The sequence below is a fragment of the Podarcis cretensis genome (genome assembly GCF_951804945.1).
Source record: "Podarcis cretensis genome assembly, chromosome: 7".
NCBI classification, from domain to species: Eukaryota; Metazoa; Chordata; class Lepidosauria; order Squamata; family Lacertidae; genus Podarcis; species Podarcis cretensis.
The window spans coordinates 7,522,488-7,549,626 of NC_137176.1; the positions used below are offsets into that span (position 1 = coordinate 7,522,488).

At 44.4% G+C, this 27,139-nt stretch overlaps 1 protein-coding gene across 1 annotated transcript; it reads right to left on the minus strand.

The window, feature by feature from the left end:
* Positions 1–5,831: 5,831 nt before the first annotated feature.
* DNAJC15 (DnaJ heat shock protein family (Hsp40) member C15) lies at positions 5,832–26,612 on the minus strand. Its single transcript, XM_079983698.1, has 6 exons — positions 26,430–26,612; positions 15,763–15,814; positions 15,081–15,154; positions 12,769–12,845; positions 10,404–10,474; positions 5,832–6,082 (listed from the first exon to the last, which is right to left on the minus strand). Exons 1-6 carry the CDS (start codon positions 26,529–26,531, stop codon positions 6,012–6,014), a joined length of 447 nt encoding a protein of 148 aa, XP_079839824.1. The 5' UTR covers positions 26,532–26,612; the 3' UTR covers positions 5,832–6,011.
* Positions 26,613–27,139: the final 527 nt, after the last annotated feature.

Here is a 27,139-nt window from a genome sequence, read left to right on the forward strand (position 1 = left end):
TGTGTGTGTGTTTGTTTTTGGCGAAAGCCCCACTCAGTGCCATCATGCTGCTGTGTGCTCCTTTGTGCCTGAGCACATCTTTCCACCCCAGCAATGGGGGGGGGGGATTGATTTCTTTATTTCCTTTCTCATACCCCCCAAGCATCCCAATGTAATGTGCTTGGTTTTTTCTTAATCAGCTGAAATGGTGCTTACTAGGTATCTATGTATCTCGATTTTCCTGTAGCTAGTCTTTCTTTTCTTTTGGCAATCATTTGTAGCCAAGTAAGGTTGTTTTCCATAAACACAGTTTTAACAATGAGTCCGTAAGTAACTGTGGAGGCCAATTCTGGATCCACACGTCCTTCCACAGTGGGGACATTGGTTTCCAGGTGGGAGTTGATCACGGTGTGGGTTTGCCAAGCGTGCCTTCCTCTTAGCACGTTTCTCCCTTGTGTCCTGAGTTTGAGTGTCTTCAAAGCCCATGACACCTTTGGTAAAGGCTGTTCTCCAACTGGAGCATTCGCAGGCTGGTGTTTCCCAGTTGTCAGTGTTTATACTACATTTTTTTAGATTTGCCTTGAGACAGTCTTTAAACCTCTTATGTTGACCACCAGCATCACGCTTTCCATTTTTAAGTTGGGAATAGAGTAGTTGCTTTGGAAGATGATCATCAGGCAGCCGCACAACATGACCAGTCCAACGAAGTTGATGTTGAAGAATCATTGCTTCGACACTGGTGATCTTTGCTTCTTCCAGTACAGTGGTACCTTGGGTTACATACCCTTCAGGTTACATATGCTTCAGGTTACAGACTCTGCTAACCCAGAAATAGTACCTTGGGCTACGAACTTTGCTTCAGGATGAGAACAGAAATTATGCTCCAGCGGCGCGGCAGCAGCAGGAGGCCCCATTAGCTAAAGTGGTGCTTCAGGTTAAGAACAGTTTCAGGTTAAGAACAGACCTCCAGAACGAATTAAGTACTTAACCCGAGGTACCAATGTACACTGATATTAGTTCGCCTGTCTTCCCAAGTGATGCGTAAAAAATTTTGGAGACACTGTTGATGGAATCTTTCAAGGAGTTGTAGATGGCGTTTATAAGTGGTCCATGTTTCACAAGCATACAGTAAGGTTGCTAGTACAATAGCTTTGTAAACAAGCATTTTAGTTTCCCTGCGAATGTCCCAGTCCTCAAACACTCTGCTCTTCAGCTGGGAGAAAGCCGCACTTGCAGAGCTCAGGCGATGCTGGATTCTGGCATCAATGTTGGCCCTTGTGGAAGGCATAGCTGTCAACCGTCCCTTATTTGGTGGGAAAGTCCCTTATCCCAGTGCTGTGTCCCGCTGCTGTCCCTTACTGATGTGGTCCCTTAAATTTCCCGGGTTTCAAAGGAAGCAGCTCCTCTCCCTCCCTGCCGGCCAGGGAGGAGGGAGGCTCCAACTGTGTTGCTTGGCTGCGTTGCTCACCCAATAAGGAGTCTAAGAAAGACTGGGGGGTGGAACTTGCATGCTTTGTGCCGATCAAATCGGCTGCGTTGCCTGGGGACTCGCCTTTGCTCAGCGCTTCCCAGCGGAGAGGTGACAGTGGTTTTCCTTGCTGCATCCCCTTTGCCGGGTTGCTGCGCTGTGGGAACCACTGCTTGAGGCTTTGTTTGGCTGCTGGCTGGGCTTTCTGCCTTTGGCTCAGAGGTGCTCAGAAGTTGAACATACCTGTGCTCTGAAAATCCCTTATTTTGGCTGCTGATCCCTTATTTCCGAGGCTGCTGGTCCCTTATTTTCAAATCTGTAAGTTGGCAGCTATGGGAAGGATAACTGCCTAGGTAGGAGAAGTGATCGACAGTCTATAAATGGACTAAATAAAGCAAGTAATGAAATGCACCTTCATGTCAGTAACTGCAAAGCAGCTACAGGAATGTATGAATGCAGATTGCTTCAGGGCTTTCAAATGCTATCCATATGTTCCTCTGGTCAAAACGTGTTAAATCAATTGGAATACACGCAGCACCTCCTCCTGCCTTGGTTTGTAATGATATCCAGCCTGAAAGGGATGGGGCATTCTGGTAACATCTGCAGAATGGTGCTTATTCTTACCTAGGTGGGTAGGTAACCTCAACTGGCTAGACGCAGAGCAAAAAACAAAAGGCTAATTGTGTGTCATCAACATACATAGGCTGCAATTGAGCATGAAAACTACTTGCAGATGTTACATCTTGCTGCCTTCACACCTGGTTTTCAACAGCCTACAAATTCCCAGGGCCTTTGCTGAAGTGCTGTCTTCATGCTAGAAACGGCGTTTGAACACTCCGTGGAGAACACAATCAAGAAAAAGGAGCACCCTGTCTTACTCCCAAGATCCAAGGAGCCCTTCAGCTGTTGAGCACTTTTGTATACAGGGAAAATGTAGTATCAATTCATCTATCTAGGTTCATCTGGGCAGGTGTTTTGCTCCCTTTTAACGTTATCAGCACAAGCCACATCTGGGCCCTTTGGTTCTCATTCCCGCCACCAGAACTGGATCTGCAATTCTTCATCTTAAAATCCTGAAATTCTTCCACTGGAAAATGTAAATTAAGAGGGCATGCAGAGGGTCAAGTGGGGAGGCCTCTGTTGGTGCAGACAAGTCTGGAGGAGACTCCTTAAGGATGTTGCTGTTGGGAATTCCATTCCACCCTTTGCTGCAGATATGTGGATCGTTGCATGCCACAGGTCTGTTTATAATCCAGAACAGATTGCTGGCGTGAGCTTCTGCTCTGTATTGCTTTTGTTTTCAGTCTCTCTCCGAGAAGACAGCAAGGAGAGAAGCCATGTTTTCTTTGTCCTGATTTATGTATAATAAATGCAGAGTTTAGTATCGTGTCCACAGAGCCTAGGGCTTGCCGATAAGAAGGTCGGCGGTTTGAATCCCTGCGACGGGGTGAGCTCCCGTTGCTTGGTCCCTGCTCCTGCCAACCTAGCAGTTCAAAAGCACATCAAAGTGCAAGTAGATAAATAGGTACCACTGTGGCAGGAAGTTAAACGGCGTTTCCGTGCGCTGCTCTGGTTCACCAGAAGCTGGCCACATGACCCAGAAGCTGTACGCCGGCCCCCTCGGCCAGTAAAGCAAGATGAGCGCCGCAACCCCAGAGTCGGCCACGACTGGACCTAATGGTCAGGAGTCCCTTTACCTTTAGTATCGTGTCCACACCTCAAGCCTCATCTGTTGTACAGTTTACACTGCTGAGTAATGTGTGCTCAAGCCTGCTCTGCAGTTTGAGTCATAGATGCATGTCGGGGAGGATGATTGACTCAGCAAGGCTGAGAGGTGAGATGCTCCAGCTGGGACCAAGCCAGCTGGCTTTTCATCCCCCGGTTCCGACAGCTGGGGACATCGCCTAGAGGTGAAAATGTTTCTGTGAATGCAGAATAAAAGCCAAGGAGAAACTACTCAGATTCCCTAATGTCTCATCAGACTGCTGTTTCTCCTAGTCTAGTGGATGAGAAGCTGCATTCATGGAAGCCATGGGATTCTCTGGAAGCATCCTTTGGCCATCCTTAATGAGAATACCAGAATCTGCCAATCCTGGTTTCTCTCTTTCCCATTTCCCCTGTTCTTCACATTTCTTCATATTTGTGGTTTTTCTTTTAAAGTGCTGATGGAAATTTGTCAGCATTTTAGTGCAAATTTCTCCAGATATGGAAATTTGGAAATGAGGTTTTGCCTGATGTATACATTTTTCCAATTTCTCCCCATGTTAAGTGCATTATATTTCATGTTTACAACTATATGCATTTTATGCACACTTTCCCCTAACAGACACATTTTGTACATATTATTTGGTTGGAGAAGTGAATCACACAAGATGGATACGTGCAAATTTTGAAGGATACCTGCCTTTCACTACGTGTATTGTTTCAGAAAGTGCAAATCAGGTAGGTTCACATTAATATCCAGCCCAAATCTAATTTATCCTCCAAGTCTAGTAATGGGTAATAAAGTTTCCTGCAACACAGTTTGCCCATTTCTCTCCATCTTCCCACAAAACCACAGTGGTTGTGGGGCTGGATGAGAGACAACACACAGATCACAAAGGGTGGTGTTTTATATGAACAACATTTTCCTTAGCTACTCAGGAATTCTTTGTAACTTGCAAATAAGTTGGTGTAGAAAGGGTGCCTTGAATGCTGCAAGTCTGAAAACCTTTACTCCACTGTGTTGCACTTGGCTCTGCTAAACCCATGTCAGAGCCTCCCCTGTGTTTTCTGCCATGTTATCAGAAAAATAAGTACTGTAAGCTTCCTAGCTGAAAAAAACAAGGGGAAAGAGCTTTCAACTATTCTTCACAAGCTGCTATTGCAAAATAAAGTAGCCCTCTCTCCTGGCATCCAAAATATGACCATCCAAAATATGTATGTGCATTATGCATCTGGGAACCATACAGAAAATATAAAAAAACTGGAAAAAGCGTGAGCAAAGCATCCTGAAGACACATATGCCAGGAGGCAAATAAGCTTCCTTGACCCTGTTAAGTATCCCTCTAGGAGCTAGAGGGACCCCTGGCTGGCAAAGTGTTAAGATCAGTTAGCAGATGTGCACGTTCAGCAGCAGGGTGAGGAGGCCACTCTGCCCAACAAAATCCTAATCCCCAAAACAATTATGGCGGTAGAAAGCCAACAGGGTGTGGGCAGGGGCAGCCCAGGATGTTTTGCTGCTGTAGGCAAAATGCCCCTCGCAGAACTGGGCCCCCTCCCTGCCCCTGCCATCATGAACACAGAGTTTGGGAAGTTTAGGAAACTGCAGAATTTGTTGGGGTTTTTTAAGGCTATATTTTCTGCCATCAACAATATCAGCAGCTCTTTTTTGAACAGAATCAATTAAAGCAAGAGCTTTGCTCAGTTAAAGTATATATATTTAAAAATACTACTATGCCTATTGAGTGTTTTCCTGCTCTGTGCTATATGGAATTGGGCAATAACCAACTCTGGGAAGCAGCTTATCAAGATGTTTTAGACTATTATCATTTTCCAGAACTGAGCTCTGCTTTGACCTTGAACAGGTGTCAACTAAGAGGTTGTCTCTTCTGGGTAGACTCCAGAAGGGACCTGCAACCCATTAGAAACACCAATCCCCCCCATTGGTATCCAATCTTGAGAATAGAGCATTTCAGAGCTAGTTAGCTGATCAAACTCACCAGCTTCCCTAAGAAATGACTTTAGTGAGCTGCGTTTCCAAAAGCTGCCCATTGCAGTCTTGGATGGCTGCTACAAGGTCCTGTATGCAGACAGACTTTGCATTTGTGGTCAACCTCAGTTTGAAGACATCACACATTATCTGTTAGTCTGCTGGAGTGAACACAGGTTTCAGAAAGCAGTATCTATATCGCTTTCTGAAGCCTTTGTTCACTCCAGCAGGCAGGCACACCCCAGCAGAAACCCTCGGTTTCTTCTGAGTGATAACAATACCTTCTTGACACACAAAGCGGCACTCTATGCACTGGCTGCAAAAACAAAACCAGGAAAAAGGAGTTAGATAACATCACTATAAATTGTTGTGGTGATTCAGAAGTTCTATTTGAAATCAAGCTAGATTTGGCTTTCTCAGTTTCTCTGGTAACCTCTCTTACATCATGGATGCTGGCTCATCAATGTTGGATGTTGTTTTATTGGTAAGATTGCTGCAGGTTTAGTACGGACTTTGGCTTGAATAATAAACTTATATTGTATTGCATGATCTCATAGGGGACGTCTTCCTCACCTGGGCTGCCAGTGCTGATGTCTCTCACTGTTTTGGCTCCTAGAGGCAGATGCAAGGGCCGGGAGGGGGGTGTTTATTACCCATGCAAATATACTTCCTAGAAGAACGGCACATGTGAGGTTTCTAATACTGAAAGTGAATTTTATTATTAAGTGCTTGAAATTACAAATTCCACTTTCTGAATACACTGTAGCTGAAGATCAGATCCAACATTAGCACCCAACACAAAACAGAAAGCTGCTTTACAGGAGGAGGATGCATGATCTACGATGCTTTCTAACGAAACAGAATCCTGGAGCCCTAATGTTTACTGCTTGATTCCAACAAATCTTTCGCTTCATTGATTTTCGTTGCCAAGTACGGAGAGCCACCTAAATAAAGAGAAGAGAGAATAAAGTGAAGACTACATAATGCTGGATTTAACAATAAGCATACTCCTCAGTTATGGAAAGTAAATTTCACATGTCATCTCACCAAGTTTCATTTACTTTCTAATAAGAAATTGACAAAAGTATCACAATGAACCACAATCCTAAGGGCAATTAAACTGCTTTTTCTGCGCAATTCTATCCCTGTCTACTTGGAAATAAATTCCATTAGAGTCCACTAGGGTTCAACTTACTCCCAGGTATACCATAGCATTTCAGGTTAAGACACAAGACAACTGACTTCCCTAAATCTATTGACTGGCTAATGTCTCGTTTTGTTCTCTGGAATATCCACAAGCAAAATTTTGGAGTGTTGCAGTTCAGAGCCTTCTCAGTGGTGGCACACCATTTGTGAAACCCTTCCCAGTGAGGCCTACCTGGTGCCAACACACTTTCAGCACCAGACAAGATGTTGTGTTTTCCCAGGCTTCATAATAAGCTGCTTGTGTTTCATCTTAGCCAACCCGGAACTTCTGAAGAGCAATATCGACATCTTTTCAGTGAATAAATGAAGTGAAGCACTGATTTCTTCAAAGTCATTCCAGTCCGGTGCTGGGCTTTGAACATTTAGAACCCGAGAGCCATATTCTCTCATGGGCAGCCTTTCAGGGGCCGCATGCCAGTGGTGGGCAGAGCCATGGATGAGGCTCTTTACCAGGCCCTGAAGTTCCCCACTCCTGACCTAGAGGCAAGGAGACAGTGCTCTCCATCATAAGAAAGTTAGGATTGCTTTCACAAGATCAATTCCACAAGGACAGATATATCGTTGTGCAGTAACAGCATCAAATCCTGAGCTCAGACCACAGGCAGATTAAGGTACCGCACCATGTTTAATTTATTTTTGACAGCATGCTTTGAAGGAAACTCCAGCAGGAATATTTTAACGTAGAATCATTAGGTGTGCACTGCAAACATGCCCCATTTTTCAGTTAAGGCACAGGCATACCAGCCAAATGCGTCACATTAATGCTGTTAGGCACAGAATACTGCCTTCCTCTTCCCTGTCCTCAACGCTGCCACTGCTTTCCAGTCCATCTAACAATCTGATTACAGTTCAGCAGCCTCGATGTTTGTTTTTTTTCACTCTCCTCGAGTGCCAACCATCTGCCTCCTGCCACAGAAAATAACAACCAAAGGTCTGTTGTCAGGAGCTCACCGTGCAGCAACAAACACCTAGATGTTTTTCTGGGACAACGTGCTTTCCACTGCAGAACGTTACAAACAACCTTTTCTAAGCATCTGCTCGGAGGAATCACATACAATAGAAATTCCATTTACAGATTACTATGCTATGAGAACCCTGCACTTGGTTCCCTTCTTTTTATAGTTTTTAATCCACGTGCTGACCCCTCTGCATTTAGGGTCTGGAGGGAAGGGAGGAGCAAAGTTGTGCAATGCTGCACGCATATAGGCCCCTGCATAGAATGAACACCATCTGAAGCATGATGCCGCGGGAAACATGAAACCTTACATGGGCACACCCCACATCTTGTATAACCCCACATCTTGTATAACATTACGTTAACATCAGAGAAGCAAGAAGACAAGTGGGAAAGATACAAGACACTCTGCAGCACTTTCACAGCAGGAATCTTGAGCATGCACACAACAAAATCCTAACATGCTGTCAGAGAACTGCCATCGGTTCAGGAAGGAGAGAGGAAAAGCCCAATGGATTATAGAGAGCCCCCAGGGATCGTGGGGAGCAGCTCCTCTTCGTCAACGGAGGAGAGTAAACACGCATCCAGTGGAGAGGAGCTGCAAGAGTCGGAAGTGGCGAGGCGGTCCCAGGAAGTGGCGAGGCGGGTCCCAGGACTCCTTGTCTGGGAAAAGCGGGGAGGAGGGGGGTCCTCTGCTACCCACGCCCTCCTTGCGCAGAAAGCATCCGCGCAGAGAGGGGAGGCCCCAGCTGCTTTGCTGGGGAAAGTTTAAGAACCGCCCACTCACGGATTCTGCCAGCGATTGGGCCAGCCACGGGAGAGTGGGGCTCCGGACAGATAAGGTTTATTTTGGCAGCAAAAGCAAGGCTTTACAGCCAGGCAGGGAGATATTTGCCTGCTTACTCTCGAGCAACCCCTTGGAAACATTACACATGCATACTGAAGTGAAGTCCATAGTGGCTTTACACCATTTAAGAGGAACAGAAAACCCCCACAAATAATTAGTACATGTCGACAGGATACAGCTTCTCAAAGTGAGGCATTTAAGTCACCTTTGGTTAATGTGGGGAGGGAGAGGGGGCTAGAAAATTGGGTGGATGTGGCTATACAGGTGGGCTAAGGGAAAGAAGAGAAAAACAAGTGAAACTCGAGGAAGGAAACTATGCTCTGGTGAGGTGGCAGTGGGGCATCCTGTGTGTAAAAGGAGAACCCTGAAGCCCCAAACTCTGAAGAGGGGCAGGGAGTGCTGCATTGTACATGCTCCTGATAAGGATCTCAACAAACAGGAACAGAAATACCTGGTAGATAACAGACATATCATGGAATACAGATGTAACAGCAACAACACTTGTGATTCTTTGATACTGTATTATGTTCTCCCATCAGGAGATTTTACCGTAGTCACTAATCAATATATTTTTATCTGTGTCTAGGAGCGTGTAAATATGTACGCCAGAAACTTGCCCCAACGTTTATTCAGGTATATAATGCCTGAATACACAATATTACACCGCCAGGGCAGGGCTGTAAATTGGCTGGCCTCAAATCTCATTGCTGAAAGTGCAGTAACTGGGAGAATCCCAAGCAGATGATGTTCCTTATCTGTGCTGGCCTTGGAATCACTAAAGAGCAGCATATAGCTTACACAGCATAGAGATTATTGCCACAGCCTCTCAAAATGTCCCATGCAGGGACATATTACAACTGGCTATAATACGGCCTCCGTCAGAGGATAATAGGCATGGAGACAGAGCAAAAATACAAACTAGGCCACAGATATGAAAACATGATATGATCTACATTTGTCAGCTGTGTATTTTCAACTCTTCTAATATTTGAATCTAATGTTATTTCACCTGTTGCAATTGCTTTTTCAAAGCAAACCTCCATTAAGGAAATTGGCATTGCGCAAGACATTGTACCTGCAGCATTCCCACGGCTGCTCTTGGAGCTGCCACGGCTTCTGCTGTGACAATGATTGATGTCTAGGAAGTTGACTGATGCCAGCAGAAGTGTCTTAGTCAAGGCCCACTGCCTAAAAATTATCAGAATGAGCTTGACCTCCTGTGGGAAGCTGGAGTGGGAAAATCCCATGAAGGTCGCTTGGACAACTAAAACTTCACGCTGGGCCAAGAGATCTGTTATATGTCCAGCCCTTTTATGTCTTGGAATGATGGATGGGCTGGATGAAACGGAAGGAAGGATTGTCTCAAAAGCATTCTACACATGTGTAAGTGGGTGCTGGGGAGCCATTAGAGTTTGGTGCTTTAGCAACTCCCCCTTCACTGCAGCTGAACTGCAAACATCTTCCCTTTGCCCATGACTCTCCAAGGTGTTAGGCAGCAGTGTTTTGACCATAGAATTACACTTCTTTGTTTGCCTCCAAATGCATTTTCTTCCATCACTGTCTCATTCCTGCATCTACAGAGCAAATCCAATTTTATTGATTTATTTAATGAATAAATTACTAGTAAAAAGAGGGGCAGGAAGAAATAGGAAATGGTGTGCTCCACACCTTTCACCTTAATGAGGTCAGAATTAATTTTATACTCCTGAAATGAGAAGGAATAAACTATAAATCTGTCAACAAGATATAAAAGTCTTCACTTCCCCCCTTTTGGCTTCTTAAATACTGTGCAACTCTATACCATCTGTTGTATCAAAGTACAAACAGCAACGAACATATGGGCTTTCCTTCTCAACCAGCTGTAGTGTAGTTAAAGTTATAATAAGAGCTTTTTGGGGAGATACATACATTAAAAACCTGGCTAGTTAAAACATCTGTGCCTGGTTTTATAGTTTTTAAGAGCGCTAAAATCTAGTACATACATTTGTATGACATTCTGCTCAAAAATGTGTTTGTCTATTTATGGCTGCACATACTCTGTTCATATAGACATGGATTTTTGCAGCTTCATGGTTAATGTTTCCCCTTCTTCAAAAGCGAGCTACTTCACACAGTGGTTCTTCACGCTGTGTTTGACAGCTACTTAGTTTGTGATCAAGTAAATGACCCCAAAGGCAGCTATACATTCCTTCCTTTGGATCACAGAGACCAGGTGCAAATCTGTCTCATACCAATATTTATGAAACTCAAAGCTTACCTTTATCAGGGTGATTCAAAAGCATGATTCGTCTGTGAGCATTTCTAATCTTGGCCTTCCCAGCGGATGGACTGTAAAGATAAATTTAGAGTGTTTACCATAAATAAAGATTCTTGAGGGCTCTAAATTAGCAAAATTGTTTTCTTCTGATAAACAACATCTAGAGGTAGTTACAGGTAGGTAGCCGTGTTGGTCTGCCGTAGTCGAAACAAACAAACAAAAAAATCCTTCCAGTAGCACCTTAGAGACCAACTAAGTTTGTTCTTGGTATGAGCTTTCATGTGCATGCACACTTCTTGAGATATCAAAGTATCTGAAGAAGTGTGCATGCACACAAAAGCTCATACCAAGAACAAACTTAGTTGGTCTCTAAGGTGCTACTGGAAGGAATTTTTATTATTTTGTTTTAACATCTAGAGGTATTTGCCATCTGGTGGGGAAGCGACAGTATTACATCCTTGAAGAATGAAGTTTCAAAGTAATCCATAGCTTTGCGTTTTGGGGATCATTTGAGAGTGGTCTACACACATTTACACATGAGTATTCACCTGTGCTGATCCGTGGTACGAGACACCTGCAAGCAGTGCCAACAGTCAAAACACACGGCACTGACAGAAAGCGTCTTGCTGAAGCATGAGATGGAGAAATCCCCTCTTAGTGGTGCAGCAATAAAACTGCTAGCACAGTTGCAAAGCTAAGCAGGGTTTCAGATTGGATGGGGGACCGCGTGTTGAGATTACTGCATTGCAGAGGGTTGCACCAGTCGACCCTTGGGGTGCCTTCCAACTCTTACCATTCAGTGGAGAGAGTGGACTATCAAATCAGGCTGTAAGAGTACATCTTCTTCCCAACAGGTCCACCAGCCTGGGCACCAGTGGCGTAGCGTAGGGGGTGCAGGGGGGGCCGGCCGCACCGGGCGCAACATCTGGGGTTAGGGCAAATCCACGGGTTAGGGGGCGCAAATCCACGGGTTAGGGGGTGCAAATCCACGGGTTAGGAGGCGCAAATTACTTGCCTTGCCCCGGGTGCTGACAACCCACGCTACGCCACTGCTGGGCACTGCTGTGTTGCAGCAGTCCTGTTGGAAATATCCAGCCCAGAGATCTATGGAAGGGCCTCATCCACTTTGTCTGTTGTTTGGATAGCTGCTGTTTGTGGGGGGCAACTGGTATGTCCTCTTCAGTGAGGCCATCACAAAGTTTACTCCAGTCTGTTTGTCAGAGCTCATGTTTGTGGAAGAGTAGCCTGGCTGGGGATGCGAGTGGCGCTGTGGGTTAAACCACAGAGCCTAGGACTTGCCGATCAGAAGGTCGGCGGTTCGAATCCCCGTGACGGGGTGAGCTCCCGTTGCTCAGTCCCTGCTCCTGCCAACCTAGCAGTTCAAAAGCATCTCAAAGTGCAAGTAGATAAATAGATACCGCTCCGGCGGGAAGGTAAACGGCATTTCCGTGCGCTGCTCTGGTCCGCCAGAAGCGCTTAGTCATGCTGGCCACATGACCTGGAAGCTGTACGCTGGCTCCCTCAGCCAATAAAGCGAGATGAGTGCCACAACCCCAGAGTCGGTCACAACCTGCCTTGTGCATTTCAGGGGAAATCCTTTACCTTTAGCCTGGCTGGGAGTAGGGCTGACGCCCACAGATACAGGTCTACATGCCTGGTGTGTGGGAGACTGAGTGCTTGTTATAATGTAGTTCTGCTTGTAGGCATTGGGCCGTGTAGTTTAATGAACTGAGCAGAGTGAGTGATCATGGGCTTGGGGGAGGAATTTGGGAGGCTGCTTGGCAGGGCTGGCCTATCAGGTAAAATATTGAGGGGTGGGAGGGGGAGGGAATGGGTCACATGCGCTGCCGGGGGGAGGAAATGGCCCCAAATGCCTGGTTGATCCATACAGAGGCTACACAACTCAGTCTACGCAGGACTTCTTCTGACTAGCTCATGTGCACAAAGCATAGATTTTAAGTCATCCAAGTTCTGAATCATGTAGAATTAAACATGTGCAAAACTGCAGAAGTATAACTGAATGTGCCACTTAAAACTGTTTTTAATACAGGAGAATTAGTACCCAAATTTGCTAATTTCCCCCTTCATCTTCATCCTTTTTGTACTGTTCAATTTGGTATAAGCCACTTTTTTATTTTGTAAGCTATTTTGAATTTATTGGCAGAAGTATACAAGTATATAAATGTAAATAAATACCAATAGTTCTTTCAACACAGCAAACTGGGTAATTTTTGCAGGCCACTTCTTTTAGTGCTTTTTATCCTTAATAAAGCTACTGGATAAGATGGGCCTACCCCACATTTCACACCACTTTTCTTTCAGGCTTTGGCACTGAATAGATTCTGTTTCAATGCAAAACACTTACCTTGTGCCTAAAATAAGACTAGCTTCTCGATGATTCATTTTTTGTTCGAATCCGCCTTTATAATAGGAAGAAAGATTCTGTATGGGAGAGACAAGATGAAGTAATTTGATCTGTGTGTGAGGTATAATGACCTTGATTCAATTTTGTAGCTAGGGCAAAAAGTGGCAGCTAGGCAACTCAACATTTTGTCTTGCTGCAGTCGCACGGCATTACTCTCAAACGAGCTGCGCTGCCTACCAATAACTGATTGGGCCAAGTTTAAGTTTTTGATTCTCACCTGTAAAGCCCTAACACAGGCACAGGCAACCTCGGCCCTCCAGATGTATTGGGACTACAACTCCCATGATCCCTAGCTAACAGGACCAGTGGTCAGGGATGATGGGAATTGTAGTCCCAAAACATCTGGAGGGCTGAGGTTGCCTATGCCTGCCCTAACAGTTTGGGAGCAGGTAATGTAAGGGAGCATCTTCACTTCTCTTGTCCTATTCAAGTGTTACAATCAGTTGAGGAGTCATCGAGAGAAGATGCTTTTTGGTGATGGCACCCTTCTTAATAAATCACCTCCCCTTTGAGCTCAGGCAGGTGCCAACACTGATGAAGTTTTGATGCCTACTAAGAATATATCTAAGGGACACAGGTGGCGCTGTGGGTTAAAGCCTCAGCGCCTAGGACTTGCCGATTGAAAGGTCGGCGGTTCGAATCCCTGCGGCGGGGTGTGCTCCCGCTGCTCGGTCCCAGCGCCTGCCAACCTAGCAGTTCGAAAGCACCTCCGGGTGCAAGTAGATAAATAGGGACCGCTTACCAGCGGGAAGGTAAACGGCGTTTCCGTGTGCGGCTCTGGCTCGCCAGAGCAGCGATGTCACGCTGGCCACGTGACCCGGAAGTGTCTCCGGACAGCGCTGGCCCCTGGACTCTTAAGTGAGATGGGCGCACAACCCCAGAGTCTGTCAAGACTGGCCCGTACGGGCAGGGGTACCTTTACCTTTTTACCTTTAAGAATATATCTATGTTCCCAGGACTTTACGAGTGTTTAATTCCAACGGACTGTTTATGTTTCACCTCTGCCCTGTGTATATTGATTTTAATGTGAATAGTATATTTTATACATACTCTGCCTCCAGACTGATGTGGCAAATGGTATGGAATTCTAGTTAGAAGGGACCCCAAGAGTCATCTAGTCCAACCCCTGCAATGCAGGAATCTCAACTAAAGTATCTCTGACAGATGGCCATCCAACCTCTGCTTTAAAAAGATCAGATTTGGTTTTGAAATATGATCAATCGAACAAGACTTTTGCTGTTGCTGGAGGAGATAAAATCATATTGTATCTAATGTAAAGTAGTCATATTAGACACAATAGCTGAGAGAAAAAAGTAAGTCATAAGGTCTCTTTGTAGTTTTCAAAAATGATTCTTAACTCCTAAGTCCTAAAGTATTAGTAGGGTGCTCTTTCCTACGTTTTGTGTGATTCTGAATATATTGAACTTCTATTTAAAGCTGAAGCTTTAATATTGATCAAAGTGCCTTTGAATCTAATTTCATTTGCATTGAGGGATCAAAAGATTTCCTCCAAGCGAACTAGTTGATCTGGAACCTGATTTATACAACTAAACTCACTAAAACTGGAAATTGGAAGGATGCACTTATTCGCTCTGTAGAAATGTGTAGGAATTACGCATAGTAATGGTTTATTATCTCAATCCATTATTTGAATGCACAATTTAAAAAAAGATATGATTGGCAAGACCTAGGGATAACATGTGTGCACAGAACCAAAAGAAAGGGGGAATGTTAATATGGAAGACATGAAATGGATAGTTGAACTAAAATGTTCATTTTTCTTAAAACTTAATTCTGCTTTTTACGCCTGTCCTCTTGCCTTTTCTAAACAAGCTTCTTAAAATTGGCTATTGCCTGCAAGACTCAAGGAGATACTGTCATGCTCATCTGCCCTGGACCCTTTGGCTCAATGCCACATGAGGTATAAGTGGGATTTGACAGAAGAAAGCTAACTACTTTGGATTCTAGTGAAGGACAAGTAGGCTGGCTGCTTGCCTTGCACCCCCAGGTTTCACTTCCATCCAGGACTGGAGGAGATGTAAAGGAAATGTGGTAACCATGTACCTGAGAGTCCCTTGACTGCCTGGCCAACCCAGACACAGCCATGGTGGGGCAGGAAGTGAATGAGTCCCTGTTCTGTTATTGTAGTCATCACCTAGTTGGGTCAGGGTTAGGTATACTTATCCCGCAACGTTATCTCTGTCTCTCTCAAGCTTCTAATCTCACCAGAGAGACCTGAGCTCTAAACTTACAGCGGCTGAAATTTTCCTTGCTGTTTCTGTGATTACTTGTTCTAGTGGTTTCCAGAGCTGGAATGCATAACGACCTATAAAATATTGAAACAAAAGGCAATTTAACATCTGTTCATCTACTAAGCAAGCATGCAGCAACAGTAATTTCTGCAAGAAAACAGAGAAGAACCCAATTTTTCATCTCATTTGTCTGAAGGTCCAAATTGTTGCCCTTTCCTGATTCAAAACATTCCCTGAGTGGCTGCTTTTGGAGGCAAGCCCAGCATTGCACCACGATGAGTTGGCAGGCACACTCCCATTTATAGCATCACCAGGAAAGCTGTCTTTTAAGAGAATCATCAGGAATAGCAAAATTCTTATGTTAATAAGCAAGTCTTTTATAAACCTGCCTTGTCAATTTCAGGGGAAATCTTTCTACTCAAATTTATTTCCTTGGTCTGGAAGCCCCCTGCTTAGGATACTGGAGTCACTGGTAGCTAAAGTAAGCAATTCAGGGCTCAGCAGGTCCATTATAAATATAGAAAATATAAAATATTACAATATAAAAAGAAGTTCAAGTTCTTTTCTCATTAAAACACATTCCATTACTATTCAGTTTGTCTTAAGAAATGCAGTAATGGGTGGCACATTTGTTTCTAAACACACACACACACGCACACACCCCTCTTCCCCCCAAACTTACCAGCAAAAGCAATGGCTGCAACACCAAGGCCAATACTTATCATAGATCGAGCCTGTTTAAAATAATAACATAATACAATTATATAGGAATGTATTAAGTTGTAACCAGTCAAGCTGGCAATACATATAACAAACAGTGGAGGAAAATACAAAAGGAGTCCATGTAATTTTAAATACTGACACCAGATTTCTAGGTGTCAATATTTAGTATTTTAATATGTTATGCTTAATATGTTTTCTAAGGCACAGTACATACAGCCCTGCCCATAGCTCACTAGGCAACTTCCTTTCCTTTCCCCACAAAATCTTCCCTGCAGCACTATCTCAAGCCTGATGTACCGTATTTTTCGCTCTATAGGACGCACCGGCCCATAGGACGCACTTTTTTTGGGGGGGGGCGGGGAATAAAGAAAAAAAAAATATTTCCCCGCCGAGCCCCGATGGATCCTGCTCGCTGTCCTGGTTTCGTTTTTAGCCTCGGGGCAACCTCGCCATCGCTCCCGGAGCTTCCTTGCGGGGCTGGGGGCGGGGGAAGCTTCCCCTGTCCCCGGCCCCCAGAACGGGTCCGGGAGCGATGGCGAGGTTGTGCAACCTCGCCATCGCTCCCAGAGCTTGCTTGCGTCACTGGGAGCTGGGGAAGCTGGAGCTTCCTCTGTCCCCAGCCCCCAGAACAGGCTGTTGCCCGCAAGCCTTGCGAGCCCGCTGGAACTCCCGCTGGGCTCACAAGGCTTGCGGATAGCTTCAGCGAAAGCCTGCATTCGCCCCATAGGACGCACACACATTTCCCCTTCATTTTTGAAGGGGGAAAAGTGCGTCCTATAGGGCGAAAAATACGGTAACTGGATTTTCAGCAGACTGAACCACACCTCTCGATTCCAGCCAGTGTTAGAAATTTCCCAGGTGCCAGACACTTTTTGCGACTGACAAGGGTCCAACTGGGACTACATGGAGATCTCTGGTTGCCAGGTTGGCGACAGACATCTCTCTCTGGCTGGTCTCTCCAGCTTTCTTAAGTAGGTCAGCAGAAGAGCTTATTTATTGCATTTATATCCCACCTTTTTCTCCAAGGAATACAGTGGTACCTCGGGTTACATACGCTTCAGGTTACATATGCTTCAGGTTACAGACTCCGCTAACCCAGAAATAGTGCTTCAGGTTAAGAACTTTGCTTCACGATAAGAACAGAAATAGGGCGGCGTGGCGGCAGCAGGAGGCCCCATTAGCGGCAGCAGGAGGCCCCATTACCACCTGAAGTGCTGCTTCAGGTTAAGAACAGTTTCAGGTTAATTCATTATTATAATTATATTTTTATATTATAATATATAATTATTATATTTAATAATATATAATTATTATATTTAATATTATATTAAATATTATTACATTAATTTATTTTAAATTAAATTAAATTATTAAATATAATAATAATAATATAATTATTATAATTATAATTCAGGTTAATCCGACCTCCGGAACAAATTAAGTACTTAACCCGGGGTACCACTGTACATGGTCGCCCCCCCCCCACTTAATCCTTACAACGACCCTGAAAGGTAGGCTAAGAGGTTGCTACTGACTCTAAGGCATAGCTGTCAACTTTTCCCTCTTTTAAAGGGAAATTCCCATATTCCGAATAGGATTCTTCGCAAGAGAAGGGAAAAGTTGACAACTATGCTCTAAGGTCACCCAGTGAGCATCATGACAGAATGGGGGTTTGAACCCTGATCTCTTCGTCTGACACTCTCACCGCTACACCTCCTGGCTCCCTGTAGTCCTTCTGCTATGGAGCAGCTATATAAACTGAGCAGTTAATAAATATGGGGAAAGCAAAATGTCACTTTGTGAAAGATCTGAAATATTTCCCTTGAAGCTTGAATTTGTTTTATTCCAGATTGCTCTATTTGATGTTTTAATGTGTTGTAAACCGCTGTGATATTTTTTTCTTTAAAATATATAGCAGTATAGAAACCTAGAAACGAATGATAAATTTCACAGTTTAAAAAAAAGCACTTGGACATTACTCTGTGGCAACTGCAACCTAGGTTTAAGGCACCATTTGGCAATTAGCTTATACACCTGAGTTTCTAACACTTTCCAGCAATTTCCATACTTTGGGAAACATGGAACCATGATGGTTTATTACCAAGATTCTACACATTTTCTTTTACTTTCAGACCACTCTTCAACCTGCATATCACAAAATATAAACATTAGATTTAACAGGATTAAAAACACTGCATCCAACCATTAAAAAATAAGCAGGCTTAGGGTTGCACACATACCCAATGCCTGGGTTGATAATATGTGTTTTAAGCTGCCACTGAGAAATCATTGATGAGGGATAAAATTGTAACTCCAAAATGGTGGAACATCTACATATGAGGTGCCACCATAAAGAAGACTGTATCCTGAATCACCATAATATCAGCTATACCCATTGGTAGGATATGGCTTCCCCTGAAGATAGCAAGGCTTGGATTGGCAGATACAGGGAGAAGCATTCATGTACAGTCGTACCTTGGTTGACGAACAGAATGCGTTCCGGGAGTCCATTCAACTCCTGGAACCATTCAAAAATCAAGGTGCGGTTTCCGATTGGCTGCAGGAAGTTCCAATTGGAAGCCACGGAAGCTGCATCGGACATTCAGCTTCTGAAAATTGTTCCAAAACCAGAACACTCACTTCCGGTTTTCGATCATTTGGGAGCTAAAATGTTTGGCAACTAAGCCGTTCGTCAACCAAGGTATGACTGTACTTTGTTTCTCAACACACTAGCAAAAGTAATACAGTGGTGCCCCGCAAGACGAATGCCTCGCAAGACGGAAAACCCGCTAGACGAAAGGGTTTTCCGTTTTGGAGGTGCTTCGCAAAACGAATTTCCTATGGGCTTGCTTCGCAAGACGAAAATGTCTTGCGAGTTCCTGCGGGTCCCCCCCCCTTTCTAAGCCGCTAAGCCGCTTATCAGCTGATCCGCTAAGCCGCTTATCAGCTGATCCGCTAAGCCGCTAATAGCACTAAGCCGCTAATCCGCTAAATGGGCTTGTTTCGCAAGACGAAAAAACTGCAAGACGAAGAGACTCGCGGAACGGATTCTTTTCGTCTTGCGAGGCACCACTGTAGTTGCAACACCATCACCAGTGGTGATGAAGTCATTCAGGGCTTTATACGTTTAAGATCAACACCCTGAATTGGCCTAGTAGTAGATCAGCAGTCAGTGAAGCTCCTGAAGAGTCCCATTTGTTGTACTGTTCAAAGCACCTGTGGCTGCATTCTGCACCAGCTGCAGCTTCCAGACCCTATTCCAGGATAGGTCCACATAGACTGTGTTAGAGTCACTTAGCTGGGAGGTTATTAAGCCATGAATAACTGCAGCCACGTTACACTAGTCCAGGAAGGGCTATAGCTGGCAAGCCTGATGCAGCAAGAACTAGGCCCTTCAGCACCAAATCCATCTGGGTCTCAAATACCAAAGCCTCCCAGTCCTGTTATTTCAAGGAGAGCACAAATCTATCAAGAACACTATATTACCGCAATGCAGTGTGCTCTATATCGGGCTGCCCTTGAGGCTACTGCAAAATTCAGCAGCTTGGCTGCTCACTGGGGCAGTATGCAGTGGTACCTCGGGTTAAGAATGTAATTCGTTCCAGAGGTCTGTTCTTAACCTGAAACTGGTCTTAACCTGAAGCACCACTTTAGCTAATGGGGCACCTGCTGCCACCACCGCACGATTTCTGTTCTCAACCTGAAGCAAAGTTCTTAACCCGAGGTAATATTTCTGGGTTAGCGGAGTCTGTAACCTGAAACGTATGTAACCCGAGGTACCACTGTACCACCATCGTATTATGGTGCTACTGACAGAATTGCTTTGGCTGTCTATTCTCTACCAGACTAGTTTCAAAGCCCTACATGGCCCATGACCATGCTAATATCTACAAGATGGGTTGACTATGTAGGGGTAAGACAATCACCACATTCCACATTCCACATTCCAACCCATTAGGAGCGCCACTGCACCCAATTGCACCCAATGTTGGAACGATACCTTTAGTGCAGCTGCAACCACCTTTTGCCACCTGCTAAAGACATTCCTCTTTCAACAAGCCTTCTAAATGAAGAACTTTTCCCTAGTTGCTGTCTGCACTGGATTTGAAGCGATTTTACATATGTGCTGTTATTTTAAACTGTATCAATTGTTTTTTAAAATTGCTCTTGTATGCAGTTGACCCACCATCAAAGGCAAAATCTTGCAAAGTCAGGAATCCCCAGAACTTAAAAGGTCTACTGCCAGTAAGAACTATAAAACCATTTATGTATCCCCAGTGGTGTTTCCACAAACTGCAGTATGAGAAATCTTGCTATAAACATGGATTCAATGAGAAATGCAAGGTCACATTTAAAACAATTTTTAAAGTGTTCAGTGACAGCAAGACCCAGCCCAAATCCTACAGCACTATTCAATTATTTTCTTGCCATATGTCTAATTTCCGCATCGCTTGCTTCTGCATAAAGAGATTTAAGGTTTTTGTATCATCCACACATACAGTTGCTGAACATTTACAGCTGCATATTCTTGCATGGCAGGGGATTGGACTAGATGATCCTAGGATCATCTAGTCTCTACAATTCTCTCTCTGATGCACTAATAATATTGATTTCACAGAAAATAAAATTGTTAAGACTTCCTTTTCCTAGTCACATGTAAATAAATAACATGTGAAACTATCAATAAAGGTACTCAGTACTGTTCTAAGCTAAAATGCAAAAGAGCTTTAAAGGTGCTGCACTTAATTTCATTGAAGTAAATTGTAACTTTTCTCTATAAACTTGTTGAGAAATGGTAGTACAGTAACAACTTTCTAGTATAAAAAAGGTAAAGGTACCCCTGCCCGTACGGGCCAGTCTTGACAGACTCTGGGGTTGTGCGCCCATCTCACTCAAGAGGCCGGGGGCCAGCGCTGTCCGGAGACACTTCCGGGTCACGTGGCCAGCGTGACAAAGCTGCATCTGGCGAGCCAGCGCAGCACACGGAAACGCCGTTTACCTTCCCACCAGTAAGTGGTCCCTATTTATCTACTTGCACCCGGGGGTGCTTTCGAACTGCTAGGTTGGCAGGCGCTGGGACCGAGCAGCGGGAGCGCACCCCGCCGCAGGGATTCGAACCGCCAACCTTTCGATCGGCAAGCCCTAGGCGCTGAGGCTTTAACCCACAGCGCCACCCGCGTCCCACTTTCTAGTATACAGATCTTTAAAACAGGAAATTCTAACAAACTTCATCTCACCTGTTAACGTGGCTAGACTTTATGGCCCTGCATAGAATGAATATGCTGTACTGATTCAGCGCTTGCTTTCATTCCCTAAGAAATCACATTAATATTCTTTAACACCCCAGCAGATGCACCACTTCAAGTGATTACAGTTCGCTGTTGGAATTCTTGTCATGTTTTGCCTGGTTACAAAAACCTAACTCATCATTTTCAAGACTAATTCTTTCCACTTGTATGGCATCTTTAATCTAAACCTCTTGAAGCAGTTTACAAACATTAATTCTTACAATAAGAGACACAGGATAATTAGATTGTTCATTTTGCTAATGGGAAAAGGCGATGTTTGTTGCCCCTGACCTCCAATCTATGCCAGAAGAAAACAGGTAGTTTGTGTTAAGTGAGCAAGAGGTTCATAGTATATTAGTACAAAACTAAAACAGATAACAGAAGTTGATCAGGAAGGGACTGGTGGTTGAGTGGCTCAATATGGCAGCAAGCAACTAAAGTAAATGTCATTTAGGTTTCTGACCTGCTCTATTGCTCTCTGCAATGAAAGAATGACATGCATCCCAACCCTGCAATTAAAATGTTTACATAATACACATTTTTATTTGCCTACAATCCCCAAGCCTACCATGACGTTTCATTTTGATATATTCCTACATAAATCATGCAGTCTCATTGGAACAGTTAGAAACTCAGATATGTAAGCGATTTGCCAAATGGCCCCTTAAAGCTAGGTTACAGGTGCAACAAAGGAATGCCTAGACACCATTTTTTCTTCTTCAAGATTACAAAGCAAAAAATGAATTTTGTATATTGTCAATGTTTTAATATATTTTACAATTCAGTCACACATTTTACCACACATTTTTTGAAATGTGAATTAATGCATAATTCACATCAGTGACACATTTTTAATATCATATTTTAAATACAAATTGTTAACTGGATACCACATAAATAAATGGGGCTCAGCCACAGCAATAGTGGCCAACAATAAGTATTTATAAATACCAGTATGTATATCTATATATACTCTTAACCCAATATGTCGCAGCTTTAGCAAGTACTGCTGTCACAGTTAAATTTGCCTATTAAATCAAATTTATTGGAAGAACGGGCCTAACAATTCTAATCATTTCTAAATAGAAATAGATGTTACTGAATTCAAAAAGGCTGACTCTCAGACAAATGGAATTGTGATTCATTATTTTTGAGCAGTCTCTCCAACAGCATGCTTTCGATTTGCAAGATAGCAGTGGAAAACTAACTATGTAAATGTTAATTCATTTTGCAGACCTTCCTTTTAATATCCAGAATTTGAGAATCTCTTAAAACATAAAGATTAATGTAAGCACTACCCTCCCTCTCTCCCTTGATAGCTGCCATGTCCACTAAGTAATGTTTTCTTGTATAAATACAACTAATGGGGCTCCAGTATTAGGGATTCATCACAATAATACAACAAGGAGATGCCAGACCTATGACACTGTAGCCTAAGCAAAACAAACATTTGTAGGTTACAGTTGCCTTCATCAGATGCATACAGCAGTCTGACAAAGTGGGCTGCTTAAGTCTTTAAAATAGTAAAGGTAAAGGTACCCCTGCCCATACGGGCAGTCTTGCCAGACTCTAGGGTTGTGCGCTCATCTCACTCTATAGGCTGGGGGCCAGCGCTGTCCGCAGACACTTCTGGGTCCGTGGCCAGCGTGACAAGTGCATCTGGCGAGCCAGCGCAGCACACGGAACGCCGTTTACCTTCCCGCTGGTAAGCGGTCCCTATTTATCTACTTGCACCCGGGGGTGCTTTCGAACTGCTAGGTTGGCAGGCGCTGGGACCGAATGACGGGAGCGCACCCCGCCGCGGGGATTCGAACCACCGACCATGCGACCGGCAAGTCCTAGGCGCTGAGGTTTTACCCGCAGCGCCACCCGCGTCTTTAAAATGCCATAGTATTAATTTGCAAGAAAGGGTGGTATACAAACTTAATACAGTGGTGCCTCGCAAGACGAAAAGAATCCGTTCCGCGATTCTCTTCGTCTAGCGGTTTTTTCGTCTTGCAAAGCAAGCCCATTAGCGGTTTAGCGGCTTTTAGCGGCTTAGCGGATAAGCGGCTTAGAAAACGGGGGGGAGGGGAAAAAACCCACAGGAACTCGCAAGACATTGCGAAGCAAGCCCATAGGAAATTCGTTTTGCGAAGCACCTCCAAAATGGAAAACTCTTTCGTCTAGCGAGTTTTCCATCTTGCGAGGCATTCGTCTTGCGGGGCACCACTGTATAAATTTATATAATGTAATATAACATGACTATCCCTCAAAATGCCCATTTTGTATTTACGCTTTTTCATCAGCTTATCAGCTGTGACAGAAAGGTATGTAACATGTTCTAGGTAACTTTCTGGGTATAGGAATGCCATCTTTTTCCTGGTGAACACCTGCGGCTGCAGCATATGTAGATCAGGTAGAAATTCAACTGGTGATGCTTATTTTATCACCATATGTCTGAAATGGGGAGGTTCCAGCAATCTGACCTCTGCCTGTCATCAAGCTGTCACAGGTACAGAAATCCTGTCATTAAAAAGTTGTAACTGGGTAGGAGCTTGTTTCTCAAATAAGAACAAAACCAGTTGCTTTAATATATTTAACTATGTTAAATGTGTAGGAGGAAGAAAACAGAAGTGCAAAACTGGACTGCAGAATAGAAGAACTGGCTTCAGAAATGGGTTGGGCAGGTGAAAGCAAGCTTAGTAACTGAATGGTGTAAAAGGCAAAATATTTGTATGACAAACCAGAGGGTTGGTGCTGTGGTGTATTTATTGTAATTAACTATGTTTTAATAGATCATATGGATATGTTGTTCTACTTATATTTTTAATTGCTTTCTAATGATTGCTTCATAAAATCATAGAGTTGGAAGAGGCCACAAGGGCCATCGAGTCCAACCCCCTGCCAAGCAGGAAACACAATCAGAGCACTCCTGACATATGGTTGTCAAGCCTCTGCTTAAAGACCTCCAAAGAAGGAGACTCCACCACACTCCTTGGCAGCAAATTCCACTGTCGAACAGCTCTTACTGTCAGGAAGTTCTTCCTAATGTTTAGGTGGAATCTTTTTTCTTGTAGTTTGGAACCATTGCTCCGTGTCCGCTTCTCTGGAGCAGCAGAAAACAACCTTTCTCCCTCCTATATGCGACATCCTTTTATATATTTGAACATGGCTATCATATCACCCCTTAACCTCCTCTTCTCCAGGCTAAACATGCCCAGCTCCCTTAGCCGTTCCTCATAAGGCATCGTTTCCAGGCCTTTGACCATTTTGGTTGCTCTCCTCTGGACACGTTCCAGTTTGTCAGTGTCCTTCTTGAACTGTGGTGCCCAGAACTGGACACAGTACTCCAGGTGAGGTCTGACCAGAGCAGAATACAGTGGCACTATTACTTCCCTTGATCTAGATGCTATACTCCTATTGATGCAGCCCAGAATTGCATTGGCTTTTTTAGCTGCCGCGTCTCACTGTTGGCTCATGTCAAGTTTGTGCTCAACCAAGACTCCTAGATCCTTTTCACATATACTGCTCTCAAGCCAGGTGTCACCCATCTTGTATTTGTGCCTCTCATTTTTTTTCCCCAAGTGCAATAATTTACATTTCTCCCTATTAAAATTCATCTTGTTTGTTTTGGCCCAGTTCTCTAATCTGTCATGGTCGTTTTGAAGTGTGATCCTGTCCTCTGGGGTGTTAGCCACCCCTCCCAGTTTGGTGTCATCTGCAAATTTGATCAGGATGCCCTTGAGTCCATCATCCAAGTCGTTGATAAAGATGTTGAATAAGACCGGGCCCAAGACAGAACCCTGTGGCACCCCACTAGTCACTCTTCTCCAGGAGGAAGAGGAACCATTGATGAGCACCCTTTGGGTTCGGTCAGACAGCCAGTTACAAATCCACTGAGTGGTAGCATAGTCAAGTCCGCATTTTACCGGCTTCGCCCTCCCCCCTTCTGTTTTTAGCTGTTTCTATTTTATCTGTAAGTCACTCTGAGTTCCTAACTGGGGGGGAAAGCAGGATATAAACATATAACAAAACTTACATCTATCTGGCCACTGGAGCAAATACCGAAGCCTCACAAGCCAATCCTGTTATATATCTCTAGTTCAGTGTTTCCCAACCTTGCGCCTCCAGCTGTTTTTGGACTACAATTCCCATCATCCCTTGCCACTGGTCTTGCTAGTCAGGGATGATGGGAGTTGTAGTTCAAAAACAGCTGGAGGCACAAGGTGGGAAGAAAGCGAAAGAACATTTCCACTTTTCTTCTCGCCTATCCAAATCAGTGTGCCCAGTGGCACAATGGGTTGACAGGCGTAAGCACCCTATAGAAATACTCTTTTTTAGTAAAAGGCGAAAGATTTATACGATCTGAAGAGAAACCAATTGGTTGGCCAATTGGTGTTAAAGAAGGATAGGATTTTCTTTATGTATGCCACCACAGCAGCAAGAATTCTACTGGCAAAGTATTGGAAGATGCAAGAACTACCTACTCTGGAAGAATGGCAAACAAAGGTGATGGACTTTATGGGACTGGCTGAGATGATGGGCAGAATCCGCGACCAGGGGAAGGAGACAGTGGAAGAGGACTGGAAGAAATTTAAAATATATCTCAAAAATTATTGCAAAATTGAGGAATGCTAAGATGTCAGGGGGTAAGAGGTAAAGAACTGCAGCAGTAACTAAAAAACTAAAGGAAACTTTATGTAAGGGAATTAAGACAATTGACTTAAGGGTTGCTAAAGAATCACTAAACAAGGATGCAGGGATGGGGAGGTATGGGGAAGTCAAAAGAAAGAAGGGTATGAAATGATGACTTTGAAGTTATATTGGTCTAATTGTTTTGTGTGCTTTGATTTTCTTGTTTTTCTTCTGTTTGTCTTGTTCTGTTTTTATTATGTGTTTGAAAAACGAATAAAAATTATTTAAAAAATAAAAAAAAATAGAAATACTCTTTTTATGCTTTCATGAAGTCGTGGAAATTCGCATAAGGAACTGCCAACACCAGAAACCCCAAATGGAGAAAGTGCCCAGGTGCTTGCAATGCTCATTGAGTAGAATAGGGTGGCGAAGTTGGGAAGAACAACCCCCCCCAAAAAAAAATCCCCCCTAGCACGTTTGGGCATAGGGCAGGGATAGGCAACCTCGAGCCCCAAGGGCGACGGCGGGCCCTGCGCCGCCCAAGAAGGACGAGGCGCGACAGAGAAAGGAAGGCCTCCCTACTGCGCAGGCGCGGCGGAGGGACGTCGCCATGGCGACAGCCGGGTGCTCGAGTGGGCGCCCAACTCCCGCTAGGCCGCAGGGTGCGTGCGCAGGCAGCTGAGCCACCCCCCCCCCATCGTGTCCGACCCCGTCCACTCACCAGCCCCTCGTTCATGCCGGGCCCGCCGCCGCCACCACCGCCGCCCTTGTACTCGGCGTAGCGAAGGCGCTCTCCCTCCGAGGCGCCCTTCGCGCTCCCCATGGCGGCCGGGCAAAGCGAAGTGGAGAAAGCGGCGGCTACGGGGCGCCGCGAGGGACAAACTCGGCACGCCTCTCTTCGCTTTTGCCCTCCCCTGGACAGGGGAAGCTGCACTGAGCATGCGCGACGTCAGTCAGCCGCCTCGAGCCCCTGCTGGGAAAAAGGCGGCGTGTAAACGAAATACGTAGTCTGAACAAAATAAAAAAAAAATTCCAGTAGCACCTTAGAGACCAACTAAGTTTGTTATTGGTATGAGCTTCCGTGTGCATGCACACTTCTTCAGATACACATTTCATGTGCATGCACACGAAAGCTCATACCAATAACAATAAGGTGCTACTGGAAGGAATTTTTTAAAATTTTGTTTCAACTGCAGCAGAGCAACTCAGCTACCTACCTGTAATGAAATACATAGTTATCTTGGGGATTTTAGCGCTCTGGGTTAGCCGCTGGCAACCCTAACAATAGAGATGCAAGAAATGAATTAAGTCATTCTTCTCTAGGTGCTTAGCATGGGACTGATAAACGCTCACTCTGTTTTTCAGGAGGCGTTCACATGGTATAAAATCTGTGTTCTGGATTTTCCTGGTGTTTCTTCCCCTACCCTCCCT